We start from the raw sequence: 15,914 nt of genomic DNA, 5'->3' as shown, positions 1-15,914 counted from the left end.
ATATTTGTTCTTACCTTCTGTCACTTCAGAAATCCTTCAGGGTGTCTACAGAAATGGTGTGTTTGTGAAAGTAAAGCTGTAGGGAGGCTTCAGTGTGTGTTCCACATCTCTGCTTTGTCAAAGTAGTGCTAACAGATGACTGGAAGAGCCTGGCTTATTTAACCTCCTGAGGGAGGGCTAAGAAGAGGGTAGATATGCTAGCTCTGAATGTGTCTGAGGATTAAATTCTGAAAAGAGGATAAGAGAGCAGGGAAAATGTTAAGTGTGTGTAGAGCACACAGAGCAAAAACTAGGAAAACATTTCTAATTCTGGAACTGTGCGATTCAACAGCAGTGTCTAGGGTTTAGGATCTTCCCTCCTGCCCCCCAGTTCTGGATTTCATGAGGCAGTTTAATAAACTTAAAAAGCATGGGGATATATGCAAGACATCTGCAGATACCAGTATACTGCTCTGACTCATTAAGAGCAGATTCCTATACACTACTTTATTTTTGTATAATATGTTATGCTTGCCATTTGCTCTGATCAGGTGACTCAGTAATATAACAATAAATTTATTACTGTCACATTTTTGCATTTCACTGCAGTTCCATGTCTGTTTATATGTAGTACTTAACAATATGTCACATAGGGCATATAATAAATACTAGTGAGCAACATCCAATTTGAATTATGTTCTAAAAAGTGTGTTCTCATAAACCATACACTTAAGGCAAGGTTTAGTTATGCTTAGATGAAATTCAATGGATTCTGTTCTGCAGAAAAACAAAGCAAGCGCGGGTCTACTGGGGGGTCTTAGAGGATGTGACCTAGCTGTGGCTCTGGAAATCCCCTTTTGGCTGGGGATGGTCTCTGCCATCCTGGGTGCTTACAGAGATCCCTTTTGACTTGGTAGTCTGTGCAGTTTTAGCCCTTTTCTTTGTTTTCACATGGTGCTGTTTTGTTCTCTATTCTGTAATTGTGGATTTCTTATATAGGTTTTGGTAGACTAATATGAAATTGCATGTAGTACAGAAAAATTTCAGATATTTGTTTCAGGTTAGGAATTCTCTCAATTATTTGTTAAAAACTCTTTTATTCTGAATGATCTTTTTCCTCATTGGATATGTTATTCCAAGGTTTTTCATGTGTTAATGAAGGGGACTTTTAATGTTTAGATTCAAGAACCAGAGTTTGATTTCAATTCTGTTGATGACTTGCTGTGAAATTGAGCATGTCGCTAGCATCTTTGTACTTTGACTTGCATATATAACATTAAATTATTTTAAAGGTACATATGAGGCTGTGTCAATGTCATTTGAATTGCTTTGAGGATGTGGATCTAACCCCTTTATTCACACTTAGCTTTTTTGTTTGTGTAGAGTTTGCAGTTGTGTTCTGTGGCAGGTATTACTGCTCTCATTGTGCTGATACAGTAGGTGCTCTTTGGGGTAAAAATTCTCATACTGTATTTCAGACCACAAGTGATTCCATTGTTTGGTTTTGCCCTTTTAAAGTCAGCTCAGTTGTGCAAGTGGGGAGGGTAGTTCCCTGGTCTTCAAAAGTGATTAAACTATTTTATTGAGATTAAATTTGACTTGTGTTATATGTAGTGTTAATATATGTGAAAGAATATGGGCTCTGTAACTGTGGAAACAATAGTTTAATGATAAAAAACAGTGAATACAGTACAGGATATGGATGCATTTGTAAGAGAGTTTTATGAGATACACAGACACAGTGTGTAAGTTACTTAAAACTACCTTGACTATCTAGCTGTCCCCTGATGAGCTAGCCTGCACATGCCCTTTTACTCCCCAAAATTGGCATCAGGTACTTTTTGCCTTTTTTCTGTCCTTGTACTGAAGGTAGAATAAATAAACTTACTAAGTCAGCCCAGTTCCACTAGGTTCAGAGTGAAAATACATAAAATGAGAAAGAAAAAGCAACAGAGATGCTCCTGTATTTTTGGAAGAGGCTATTTTGCCTGTACAGTGTTTTTTAAGCATGTTCTGTATTAAATCAGAATTGATGCATTGTTAGAGATGAGTGGAAGGAAAGGTATATGCAGGACATCTATTTCCATGTTTTAGAGGAAGTTGGGTGGAGAAAGAGAGCAGGCTTATGAGAATGTCAGGAAGGAAAGATACCTTGCGAAAGTATCTGATTAGCTCAAGAAGGAGTGCTTTTTCTTTAGCATCACTCCTTTAATCAGCACAAAGGAAAGAATTGGGATTTTTTTGTTGAAGAGGAGATACCTGAATATATGGTACAGCTACTTAGATCATGTAATTTACTTCATACCCATTTGCATGGGCAAATGTTGTTTGTGTCTAAAATGAATGCAACTTCAGGCTGTAGTGTGATATAGACACTGAGTATATTATTATTAACTATTTTTATTTCTGTCTAGTTCCTATTGTACACAAAATATGTGGTCACATAAAAATACTAGTGTAACTGCAGGGTTTGTATGCCTGTAAAAACAAACGTTCTTGTAAAGAGAGAGGTTTGCCCTTTTATCTTCCTGTCTGCAATCCCATAAGCAAACATATTTTTATGGTTTTACCATGAAGTGGTTACATTTTAGTGAAATACCAGGTGTTGAGCGTACTGTTACTAAGATTTGCCACTTCTACTAAAAACCTCTGGGCTACTTCGGTTTTGCAATAAATTGAAACTAACCAGAAACATATTTGGTAGATTGGCTTGAATTAGAACCGTAAATCAGAACTCCTGATAATTTAGATGCAGGTGAATATCCTGTTCCAAATTAGAGTTTTGGCATTGTTTCTTTTCAATTTGGGTCATTCATAATAGCATAAATATTTTTAAAAGCAGTAGATCATTATTTTTTTATAGGGTTAGTGCACTCCTGAAAGACACAGTTGTTATTTAGAGTGGTAGAGATGTTTCCTTTAGTGTATGAAGTTTAGAGGTTTTACATATTTCTACGTGCTATGCTTAACTGTCCTTCAAAAGGATTTAAAGTAAACTTGACAGTCAGCAAGCAGTGTGAACTTTATAGCTTTTCTTAGTGAATAAATTATTTTTGTGTTTAAATGTGAATTTTATGTTAATGGCATTGGCTTATACTCATAAGAAGCATTCATCAGACAAAAATGCTTGGCATATGCATGGTGTAAGTGGAAAGGAATTAGGACCTTGAAAGATCAAAGTGGTTTGTCTTAGGAGCTGCTGAATCTGCTAGCCTGACAGAGGCAAGGCTGCTGCAGCTCCATGCCCCCAGGTCTAGCCAGTAGCGAGGCTGAGCACGTGTTCCCCATAGTCACATGTGAACGCATACACACACTATGTGTACATACATACATGGTCATCCACACAGATCAATGCAGAAACCACAGCACTCTCACAAACACAGCTGCACCTATGGCCTGACCTTGTTTCACCTTTCTGGCTGGTCAGGATGAAAGCCTGTTAGTGGAATATATATATATACATAAATATACATATCTACAGTATGGATGCCTCCAGTAGCTGGTCTTTGACACTCAGTCTATGCAGTTGCTGGTCTCTCATCCCCAGTCTCTGCAGTTGCCAGCACGTGGGCATGTGAGGCTTGCTGTGTGGCTCGCAGCTCCGTTCCAGTTGCTGGTGCTCAGCCCTGCTCCTGCACACCCACACGCACCCGTGCACACACTGTGAGTCCTCCCAGGAGCTTCAGACAACTCAGTGTATCCAGTAGTTGACCCCTGGCCTCTCTACCTCATGCACAGACACACACATGCAAAGGGTCTTTTTGGTACCTGGTGCAGACTTACAACCCTACCAGTAGCCAACCCTTGCATCCCAGAGGCCCTCCTGTAGCTGGGATCTTCTGGTTCCTCCAGTAACCAGCTGTCAGGCCCCTCGGTCTCCCCAGTGTCTGCCTCAGACTTGTGGCTGCTCTGATACCTGGCTCCCAAGCCTCTTCCACTCCAGCTTGATGCTCGTGAGCAATTGCACACACTGAAACACGCTCCCACGCAACACGCATGCACCCCACTCTCCCAAGTTCCTGACAGCACAGTCATGTGCACCCCTATGACTCATGGTCCTCTCTCCAGTTGCAAGCACTGAAACTTCCAAATACACAGACACCAAGAGCCTCCTGCCCAGGAGTTAGAAATGGAATTTAAGAAGACAGGACAGAGTGGAGTGGTCAGTGCAGGGCACGGTCAGACAAGCATCCTGACCAGCGATCTGTTTCAAGTGACCAACCCCTTTTTTCCCTGTGTTTACCACCCTGATCCCTCTTTTTCTGGCTTTCGTCTTCCCTAAGCATCTCATAATAAGTTTTGTACCATCCCATAGTGCTCTTCCCCTGAATCCTATAACAACTCCCATACCCCTGTAGGCAGTAACCCCCTGTCAGACTGTAAGGTGAGTGGGGAGCCTCTTCCTTCTCTCAGCTGGTGAGCGTCACACCTGGACAGGCTGATGGCTCTCCTGGGACAGCCCTGGGGGGAGCTGAGTCAGGGTGCTCCATTTTCTCCAATTACATTATTGGGGTTTCTACCCTGTTACTGTTCCTCAGTGCTTCTTTGTGTTTATGGTGATGAGCCTTTAATCACATAATTTAACAGGCTGTGTAATGGAAAGGTGGGATCATTTATGTGCTCCTGTTAGGTAATTTGTGTTAAAGTGCATTGACACCACCAGTGCTTCTTAGGTTAATTGTTGTAATGGGATGTACTTAGATGGTGAGGAAGTTTCCTGACAGGAAGATTTTTGCTTCCATACTAGTACAATTACCTAACCCAAAGGATTTAGACATTTGTGAGGTGGTTAAGATGCTGCAGTAGAGAATTGTACTTGTAAATGTAGTAAATCAATGGAGTAAGATACTCTCCCTATATTATGGGAGATACATCTCCCACTTTTAACCTGTATGAACTAGTGAATTAATTATGCAGTTTGGTTTATCACTGGGCTGTGTTTAAAGGGTGTTTTCTTGGGAACTATCCCAAAATGATAGCTTGTTTGCTAGAAGTCAGGATCTGCCACACCAAAGAGATTTCAAGTAACAAAAGAGCAAAGAAATTTATGACAAGATTTTCCTTTTTAGGAAGCTTCTTTGATTTTCCTGTAAGAAGAAATGTTAACTCCTCATTTTGATTTTTGCATAAACCCATGGGGTTTTGTCATGATGTTAGTGTGACAGGTCAAAGCTGAACTTGGCAAAGTAAAGTGTGTTAAAACTGTCACATAAGCTCTGTGTAACGTGATTGTCCAAAGGAAGCCTTTGTAGAATACCCTACATATTTATGTTTTTTCTTTACAATATGGGATTTTATGATATGGTAAAGAAATGAGTATGATATATTGCTTAATTGATTACATGAGACCTATACAAAACATTTCACTTGAATTGTATTAGCTTTATATCTAATAGAGAATTAAGAAATCATGAGTTGGAATAAGCACTTTCCCTAAATGGCATGTCACCTTGTTTCGTATCATCCGAAGTCATCTATTCTTCGGGCCCACTTGCTGGTAAAAAACAGTGAAGAACTAAGTAGTCATTCCAGAAATTTTTTTTTAAGATTATCTGGTGTTTAGGAAAAAAAAGTGCATATAATTCAAGTTTAATGGGAGTATTTTTATTTTTCTTAAAGGAATTGCCTACGGTTCTGCTTATTCATCAGATGGATGGGCATGAAGGTGCATGGACAATATTACCATTAATGAGAGAGTAAGTGTAATGAATGCCAGTTATTTTCAGAATTTTTGGTAATCAAGAATATAAATAGACCTCTTTTTTCAGAAGTAAAGTTTTTGAATGAGAGTTGCAACCTTATCTTTTCACTTTCTTACTCTACTTTTTTTTTTGGCTTTCCAAAGCAATTTTCTGTTAAACTTCATTAAATCAGAGAAAGCGATTTTAAATAAAAGAACAACAATAATATAATGTAACTGAACAACTACCTTCTTCAAATCATCGTGGGCTTTAAAATTATTAGGGAAGTAAACTAGTGAAAAGAAATACCATTTAAAAATGTGTTTTTTCCTATTTGGTCCCCACTTCTCACAGTGTAAGGTGTGAGGTATTTCAGAATTTTGACCTTTCAGATTACTTGGCTGAATGAAGTGGATAAATAATTGTTAAAAAAATAGATAATAATACCTGTTTGGGGTTTCTGTCTTTTTTTGCTTACAGCGTTTCTAAGAGGTGGTATGCCTTTAGAGTGAAAAGGTGTAGGTTTCAACATCTTTTTAGAAGCTTATATAGCCAGTTTTCTTAGTATGGTCAGAGAAGACAGATAGTCTCAAATATCTTTTCTTCTTAGTTTATGCAGATGGCTCCAAGGAAGACGTGCTGTATTTACATGGTAGTATGTTGCAAACCATCACAAAGCAATGATTCTTGTTTTAGAAAGTCCTAAAGCTCCATGGTGCTGAAGGCTATCCTTTGCCTAAAACTTGCATTTGAAATTGATGCCAGAGGCACTGAAGCCTCTTGAGATTTAATTTAGTTAATATAATTTATTAGAGTTACTCAGAAGAATGTTTCTGTTTTGGTTTGAGGTTTTTGCATGAGAGTGATTGCAGGATAGGATGCTCCTGCTTTCCATTGCTTTCTGTATGTGTAGAAACATGAAAATAGTGTTTGTTATAATAGCTGTATTTGAAATACATGTAAACTCTGAAAAGACGCAAAAGGAGAATTAAATTGAAAGACTGGAAGATGATGTTTCAACTATCAGTCATCATTGTTATTCCTTCTTAGCTCCTGTTTCAATGACCTAGTGGTTCATCTTCTGAATTATTTATGTCTTGGTGACAGGGTTTACAGATACAGCTCTTACAAGATAGTGAAACTTGAAACCAGAAATACAAATGTTCGTTTGTGTGATAAAGCAGAAGAAAATTCATCAGAAATCAGAAGAGGATCTTAAGTAGAGGATTTCCATCTTGAGAATTCTGGAATATGAATTTCTTTGTGTCTACTGTTTCACTTACCACTTTTGGCAGAATAAAGACATGGAGTAGTTTAGAAGTGTATCGATGTTGTGAGGCTTATACTGTTCAGTTTTCTCAATGGACAGAGGAGGAGGAAGGGAGATCAGCCCATTCTGCAGCAGCTGATCATGCTTGGAATTGTGATATAAGGTGCATTCTTAACTGAAAACTGGTTTCAGAAGAATGGCTTACCTCAGTTCTGTAGTTGTCAGTTTTAAGGAGGCCTCTAAACAGTTATGACAATTCTAAATTTTTAGTTCTTGGGCACAGGTTAACTTGCACAAAAGACTTCATTTCAGAAGATGTAATAATAAGACAACAATGGATGTCTATGACACAGTATCCTTACTGTCTCCAGAAGGCCCACTACATTTCTTCTTAGTAACCACGTTCACTAAGCAGACGAGGAGTCCTTTTTAAATTATTACTCTGAAATGGGATCTTACCTGAGTATCTCCAATGGCCCCTTGCAATCTGAACTCCAAATTTGTGTGCTGTGAGGTCTGCGTAAGACTCTGCAGGCCTTAAATACTTAGCCTTGAAAATCATCCTGTTTGTCCATCAATAGCTAGATGAGCACATTATTTGTTTTGTGAACTTTTATGTGCTGTATTCACAAGACGGAGTAATCTTTTTGTGGGGAGCATTCTAGTGTTTTCTCCTTGCCCTTAACGCAGCTGCTTTCATGTAAATCCAGTTATTTCTCTCCTAAAGTTCTAGATGAACACAAAAGTGTGAGAGAAAAGCCTTCAGTCTTCACAGGGCATTGAATACTGTACGTATTTACAAACGTGAAAGTATCTGATACCCTTTTTGTACTTGTTTGGCAAGTTTGGAAGGAACAGCTAGGAGGTGTCTTTCCTGGCTGATTGTATCTTGTTTGCTTGCCTGAGCAAAGAGTTGCCTAGATTTCAGTGTTGAGTAGGCAACAAAAAATGCTTTATGTACTAAAAGGATGAATGGATCATGAGTTCTTCTGGCTATTACAGTTTAGCAGATTAAGTATCATAATCAGAAAGCAGTGAATCATCAAATTCCATTGCAAGACACAGAGGAAAGGTAGCTTCATAAGGAGATGACTGTCATGGTTTAACCCCAGCCAGCAACTCAGCGCCACACAGCCACTTGCTCGCTCCCCCCTGGTGGGATGGAGGAGAGAATTGGAAAAGTAAAAGTGAAAAAACTCATGGGTTGAGATAAAGACAGTTTAATAGGTAGAGCGAAAGCTGTGCACACAAGGAAAGCAAAACAAGAAATTCATTCACCACTTCCCATAGGCGTGGTGTTCACCCATCCTCAGGAAAGCAGGGCTCCGTCACACATAATGGTTACTTGGGAAGACAAACACCATCACTCTGAATATCCACCCCTTCCTTTTTCTTCCCCCATCTTTTATTGCTGAGCACGATGTCATATGGTCTGGAATATCCCTTTGGTCAGTTGGGGTCAGCTGTCCTGGCTGTGTCCCCTCCCAACTTCCTGTGCATCCCCAGCCCGCTCACTGGTGGGGTGATGTAAGAAGCAGAAGAGGCCTTGACTCTGTGTAAGCACTGCTCAGCAATAACTAAAACATCCCTGTGTTATCAACACTGTTTCCAGCACAATCCAGAACATAGCCCCATACAAGCTCCTGTGAAGAGAATTATCCTAGCCAAAACCAGCACAATGACTTGTCCCAGATGGAAAAAGACTGAACTAGTTTAGCACCTGGCAACTCTCTGGTGCTTCTAGCATGTAATTATAAGAGCTGCAGAGGCAGGTATCACATGTTCTAGCATAAGTATTTCTCAGACAGTGGGTTTGTTTTTTGGGGGATTGGGGTTTTTTTTAGGCAAATACTGTTCCCTAAAACATAAATGATCCTATCACCCTTTTTTATTTATTTTTGCTGACTTACATATCTACTGTTTAATTTCAGTGCTGATTTTATCAGTAGACAATGCTGTGGCAGAAGAAATCTGAATTTTATAGGTGCTAATTTTCTTATCCCTCTTTTCAGATGATGTGTTTAATTAAATCAACATAAAAGCTATGCAAAGGAAACTGGACAAGTAAAAATTGTGGGGTTTTTTTCCATTAGGATGTCATGATTTAATAAGGCTTTGTTTTGTTAAGTTGTGGAAGAATTAGGCTGGGAGGAGTCGAGAAAGAAGGAATGAGAATTTTCTGAAGGAGTCAGGAATCCTGCATTGAGATTAGTGTTAGCTTTGAGGAAGCTAGGGGAGTCCCTTTAATCTGTGTAGTTTCACTGTACTGAAAAAGCTAACAAAGGTTTTAGGTTGGGGATTATCAGTTGTAAGAAAACCTGTCATTAGGCATTTTCATGATTGTTGCAATGGTGTTAGATGCCCAACAGTGGGGCTGCTTAGAAGAAAGTTAAGATACAGAGGGGAAGGTAACTTAAACTGCTATCTACAAACTTCTGAATTCACAGATGGCTATTAGACCTGTACTACCTATACATTTCTGAGTGGACATTCTTTATGTGTTTCTGTTCCCTTCTTTCTGGAATAACTGGTGTTATATCAATAGATAGCAGCAGAGGCAATATCTTTATCCATTCACTGTAGTCCTTTGATATGTAATTCTAAGTAGTAAAAGTTTCTGTTTCTGTGTAAATGAATAATTGATTGCAAATTGATTATATTTGGGCAATGTGGGTTGAATCAATCATTCTGTTCATAAGCCAGTTTATTAGTTAAATATTAATTTCTTTTGTTAGCTTCTCTGTTACCTATGGTAGGAACTCCTCATGGATTTTCTTCTGTGAAGAAGATACGAGAATACAAGTTGTAAAGCTGCTAGAAACACTTGGAAGATTTGACGGGTCTAAGGTGAAATAAAAATTTAGATATTTAACTTTCTTTTGAATGTGCTTTTAGATGAAATGTGAAATCATTTTAAGTAAGTACAAAATGATAAATACAGAATTTTAGAATTCCTAGTTATGGAACGGTATCTGTGACCCATAATTTAATTTTATATCACTGCCTGGATGGCTCAGAGCTCCAGTCATTGGAAAAGATGTATCCAAACAGCTTAAAATAGGGGGATAGATTTCTGTTGCTGAGGCTGAGAGTGAGCAAGGTATTTAACATGAAGCAGTATGAGCACCTGTCTAGCTGTTAAAAAACTGTTAAAATTCAGCAGAGAAAAGATTCCTTCTGTGGATAGCCTGAAAATGATGTAGCATCAGTAAAAAGATGAGTATAGTCTGCTGTGTGATCCCTTTTTCCCATTTTCTTGTCTGTCGTCAGTTCTGATTATCATCAGGTAGAATGACAGATGTTAGTTTGACTAACTGTCTCTGATCTAATATAGTAAGTTATTTTATTTTCATTCTGTTTCTGAACTGTCATGGTGATGAGACAGTTTTCTTTACCTGCTAGAAAAGGAACAACACCAAAACACTTGCAGAACAAAAGAAAAATGCAGTCACCAAGGAACAAAGGAAGTTTGGCCATACAACTAATGTGAAAGCTGTTAATGTTTAGAATTCTCAGGGTTCAGAAAAAAATTCAGCTTGATGTCCATCCTCTGCCTGGAATAGAAGCCACCAAAATCTCCTGTGTGAAATATGTTTTGCCTGTTTATTGATACCTTGACTGAGTATTGAACTCTACTTTGGGTCTCACTTTAGCATATTTACTTCTTTTGCAGGCACATGGCCTTGTCGTGCTTTCTCACAATTGTTTTCTAAAATGGTAATAATAATAATAATAATTCAGAGATCTTACATTTTTAAACACTGTGTCTTCACAATAGTTGACTGAATATATTTAGGCCTTTGCAATACCCATTTATTTCTGTTTCAGAACACTACTCCTACTTGATGTTCTCAAAATAGAAACAACAATTTTTGTTCTAGTTGCTGCCCTTGTGCCAGTTTTAATCTCTTCTTTGCATTACATGTAAATTCCATTACAGTAATAAATTATGTTCCAACCTGCATTAAAAGGAAAATAAACTGTTTTGCTTTTGTACATGGCGTAACAGTCCATAACTGATTCCTTATATATAGTAGTAATCCATCAGTCACAAAATTTAAGGTGAGTTAGACTGGAATGAGCTCATTCATTATTCATTTTAAAATGTCAGCAGTCTGCATAATAAAAAGCTGATATACATTAATCACAATAAAAGGTCTACAAGGGGCATGTGGATAGTTGATGAATCTGCAGCTTTTCAATGTGGATATGTAGAGATTAGTAGCAGAACTACCGAGACTGATGTGAATGTAATATTGAGTGAAAACAGATGTGTGAAAGCATTGTAAGAGACTGTGGAGGAATGTTAAGAGAATGACCTGCATTGTTAATCAAGGACATTATTGACTGCAGTAAAACTAAAAAAGAGTGAGGAATATCTGATTTACATACAGACCTCAAGGCAAGTACTCAGATGGTGAATTATATCAATATCAGGAAACACTTTTTACTGTGAGGATGACTGAGCATTGGCACAGGTTGTCCAAAGAGGTTGTGGAGTCTCTGTCCTTGGAGATATCTCACAAACTGTCTGGACATGGTCCTGAGCAAACTGCTGTATCGGTGGCCCTGCTTGAGCAGGGGAATTTAGACCTGATGATCCCAAGAGGTCCCTTCCAACCCCAACCCCGCTGTGATTCTGTGTCTCAACGGCAGATTGATTCAACCTGTGCTTTCATAATGAAGGATGGCAGCAAGGTTAAAGCAAATTGTATGTGCCACTCCTCTTCCTGTTATCCTAACAAGATGATAGACTACAGCCCCAAAGAAATGGATATACTTTGAATGAGTAAACCAAGCTGACTTAGTAGCTGTTGATACCTAAAGGCTATAAAAGATCTGTCTAAAGAACAGTTTGTCTTTGAGATCGTAAGAACTCTTTAAGATGATGTAGTAAGATACAGTGAGGATGTGACAGCTGAAATCTCCTGTCCCGTGTGTCAGACACAAATCTTGAACAGATTAATTTGGCACACTTGTCTTGGTATTTGTGAATAAGAGGATACGACAGTGAGTGGGTAGAATCAACTTGATTAGTAAGTTAGGTAAAGTCACCTCTGCCCTCTCTGAGGTCTGGTATTGAATTTTGTGGCATCACATTCCTTCAGCTACTAGATTAAAGTGTTCTAAAGAATTTTGAGTGCTCTTAATAAAGTTAGCTGATTTTTTGCCATTTTTGAAGCACAGTATGTGTCTGATCCAAGTGGATGGTAGTTATCTATAATGCAATGAATCACATTCCTTTTTTAATCCACACATTTTCCTATATGCAATTTGATTACCATCATTCCTTAAGTTCCTTCTCATATAACTAATTTAATCCTGTAAAGCCAGCCTGCACAAAATGTTATGACCAAATAAGCTTGGAGAGTATTGACTGTAACCTGGAATGCCATCACTGTGATTTGTGGCTTAATATTGCCAGAAATAATATTATGTGAAAGCCTGAGGAGGGTATATGTATGGGTTTAATTTTCTATGCTTTATAGAGAAAGGAAAGTAAGGTTGGTTTTTTAAATCCATAGCTTGTTTTGGTGTAAAAATTAACATGCAAAATTAGAGTAAGTAAAGATTTTTTTTTTCCACTCTGTAGCATAACAAAGTGGAAGTCCAGGAAAAAATTGTCTGCAGATGGTATTATCATATTAAAATGTTACTATTTATTAACTATTTCTGAAACAGAGTAGTGTGCTTGTGTTATGAACGTTTTGAAGCCTTGGAAGCCTTAAAAGAGTTAAAAAATGGTGTGCACAATGCTTCTAAAGAATTATTTTGATTCTTTCAAGGCAGTCATCTTTGTGCATAAAAATGAGTATGTTTGCCCATTTTATTTTACCTCCCAATATTTTGTTTATTTTTCAATCCATCCAGTGAACACTATTGAATCCTTCCAATAAAGGAGGGAGGGAGAAAGCAGGGTCTGTTGTGATTGAAGGTATGAATCTGAGTAGGTACCAGGTAGCAACTCCTATGAAGGTGGTTAAAAAAACGGTGGGGAAAAAATCTCCATCCTTGCCTTCTCCATATATTGAGTAGTGTCAGTTTAACTGGCTCTTTCCTCGACAGATTGCTGAACATCTACCTCAGCCTCAGGAGGCACATCGGGATTATGGGAGCAAACAAGTTTTCAGCATTTGTGTTACCTTAAGAAGTCACTAGTCAAGTACAAGATATATTCAATTTAGTTTTGTTGAGAGTAGCTGATCAAAGTAGAGGGGAGAAATGTGAAGAATTCATGGGAAATGCACTTAGCACCTCACACACGTACACATGCACGTGCATACCACGTTAAACTTAGACCAGTCCCTCAGAGAATCAGTGTTCCTGGCATGGGTGGCATCCCATATCTTTGACTCATGGTTGTTTATGTGGGTCCTGGCCATCCTTGCAGAGGTGGGGTTCTTGAAGAAGGCAGCAGCCCATAGCTTTGACTCAGTGTGTGTGGCAAGACACACATCCCTGGTAGCTCCTGAGGGCTGCCCTTTTACTGCCTTTTGGGGAGGCAGGTTGAGTTCTGGCTGGAAGCCAGGGGGGTTGCCAGGCTGAGTGTCCTCTAGGGCAGCCCCACTTGCATGCTCCTGCCGGGCTCAGCCAGTTGGTTTTGGCTGGAGGTGTCTCCTGTTGCATGAAGACCTCTCTTCTGCTGTTTGCTGATTCTGCTGCACGCTGGCCAAATGTCACTCATTGCTCCTCATTGACTCTGGGGAGCTATAAAATTTAGCTCAGTCTGTATAGCCACATCTGCTTGGAGTTAGGAGGATGGCTACTGAGATGCAAGATCCTCTTGGGGTTAGACCGTTTTTTTTCCCTGGATGTTTCTACAGTATTTTTTCTTGAATATTTTCCCTTTTGTCCTGAATTTTGTGTAAATTTATTTATCTCATGTGAAGTATGTGAACTGTGCTAATGCCTTGAAGGAATTTTTCATTGTTGCTAATATCTGCCTCTTTAAAAAAAAAATAAATATGGCAGGGAGGCTGGAGAAATAGAATCTTTTGTGAAAAACAGTTGCCCTAACTATGAATCTATGTATCTATGTTAGTGATGAATTGTCAGGAATTGATAAATTTTCATGAAAAAGGAAAACCTGAGTTACTGTCATAATGCAAAGAACTTCACACTTTAAAGATCTAATGTAACCATTAAGGTGATTTGGAATTCTGATTCATCATTTGTACTTGTGGGCCTGAAAAGCAGTTTATATATATATTTTTTTTTTTTTAAATTACATATACACACATATATTCTTTTTTCCCTTCATCACAGTCCTTATTCTGAAAAAAATTGAGGGTATACTTGTTTTATATCCATTCTAAACAGAAAGATTAAGATAACTGACAGTAATGTTAAAGTAAGTCGTTAATTATTTTCAGATACAGCAGAGTCAGTAGTAAATTCTTAAACACTGTTATTTAAAACTAATAATAATACTTAATCTTTTAATTTACAAATGCATACTTGGGACCTTCTTCATTTAACTCTTTTGAAGATCAAGGTATTTAAAATGTATTTGCTTTTTAAGTTCCCTAGTGTAGAAGAGGCTAGATGATGGAAATTCAAAATGGAAATGTATATAAAGTTCCTAAATGCAGTGCTTTTGAGTGTCTTGTCTCATCAGTAGTCAGTTTGGGTGGTCAAACACTGAAACAGGTTGCCCAGAGAGGTTGTGGGATGTATTCAAAACATGACTGAACAGAATCCTGGACAACCTGATCTGGCCGACCCTGCTTGAGCAGGGGGATTGGACTAGACAATCTCAAGACGCCCCTTTCAACCTCATTCCTTCTATGATTCTGAGGTTCAGTGCACTTTGAACAGGTGGAATCCAGGGATTATGCTGGAGTTTGAAAATACAGTGTGTATTTTAATTACTTGTCTTTAGTTTCATTTCTTACCAAGTACACTTTTTGTCTGGATTATTGTGAATAATACGCTTCCCTTGTTTTTGTTTTCAGGTTTGCTTTATTCAGCATGAATGCAGTCGTCATCTTCACTAAAAGGATACTGTAGATGAACAAAATTGTTTCCTATATTCCTTTACAGGAGTGGTTTTTAGGTAAAGCATTATATGATGAAGAATCTACAATAATTCACCATTATGCCTTTGCCGAAAATCCTACAGTCTTTAAATTTCCAGATTTTGCTGCTGGTTGGGCACTTAGCATTCCACTTGTTAACAAGTAAGAATTGAATTTTTAATCACTCCTTGTTTATTGTTAGAATTAAAAATGTTTAATTTATACTTTTTTCTAGATGTAAATCAATATTATTTTAATGAGTTATGATTTAATATGAATTAATATTTTTTATAAAAGATGGAGGTGTTCCTGCAGTTGAAGGTCATATTGCAGATCATGTAGATACGCAAATTCAAATTTTAATTTTGAGCTGTCTTTGAATTGAAACTGCTGGTTGCAGCTTAGCTATGGCAGACAGCTTGGGATGTACTCAACCAATGCAGGCTGGCCTCTCATAGATTTGACTTCAGAGCCTTCGCTGAGCTTTTGCTGCTGCTACCTGTATTATCAGCATTCATGTTGATACATGTAAGTCTGCTTTAGTCTGAGTATCTAAGGTGCGTAGCAAGACATTCAACCAGGCACAATAATGTACAGGTAGCTCTGGGTATGCCTACGTAGACTTGTGCTTCCTCTATAAACTTACCCAGAAAATACTGCTTTGATAATTTTCCATTTCTTCCTTATTCTACACATTCCAAGCATAATTATTATAATTAAACACTTAAGAATTCATTAGTAGACAAGGGTACAGAAACAGATTTCTGTATCATTGCTGTGCATGTGATTTATTTTGCTTCACTCTGCCTATCTGAAAGTTAACATCATGTCAGCTAGTTAATAGCTGTCCAGTAGTTCAATTAGTTCAATACCATCGCTTGTCATTTTAAAAATGTGTTCTCCACCAGACAGAAGTTTTATTCCTGGATCTTAGAGTGACTGCATTGCCCTCTAGCAATGCTCCTC

The 15,914-nt window shown here is 38.1% G+C and overlaps 1 protein-coding gene across 1 annotated transcript in view; it reads left to right on the top strand.

The window, feature by feature from the left end:
- Positions 1 to 15,914, top strand: part of B3GLCT (beta 3-glucosyltransferase) — a 68,583-nt gene that overhangs the window by 30,704 nt on the left and 21,965 nt on the right. The window contains exons 5-7 of the mRNA XM_074815885.1: positions 5,599 to 5,675; positions 9,666 to 9,777; positions 14,974 to 15,110. Of these exons, the coding sequence (XP_074671986.1) occupies positions 5,599 to 5,675; positions 9,666 to 9,777; positions 14,974 to 15,110 (326 nt within the window). The remainder of the gene's footprint in view (positions 1 to 5,598; positions 5,676 to 9,665; positions 9,778 to 14,973; positions 15,111 to 15,914) is intronic.

This window comes from Strix aluco, chromosome 2, assembly GCF_031877795.1.
Source record: "Strix aluco isolate bStrAlu1 chromosome 2, bStrAlu1.hap1, whole genome shotgun sequence".
NCBI classification, from domain to species: Eukaryota; Metazoa; Chordata; class Aves; order Strigiformes; family Strigidae; genus Strix; species Strix aluco.
Note: the sequence above shows the minus strand (reverse complement) of the source record. Positions and strands in the feature narration are given on the sequence as shown.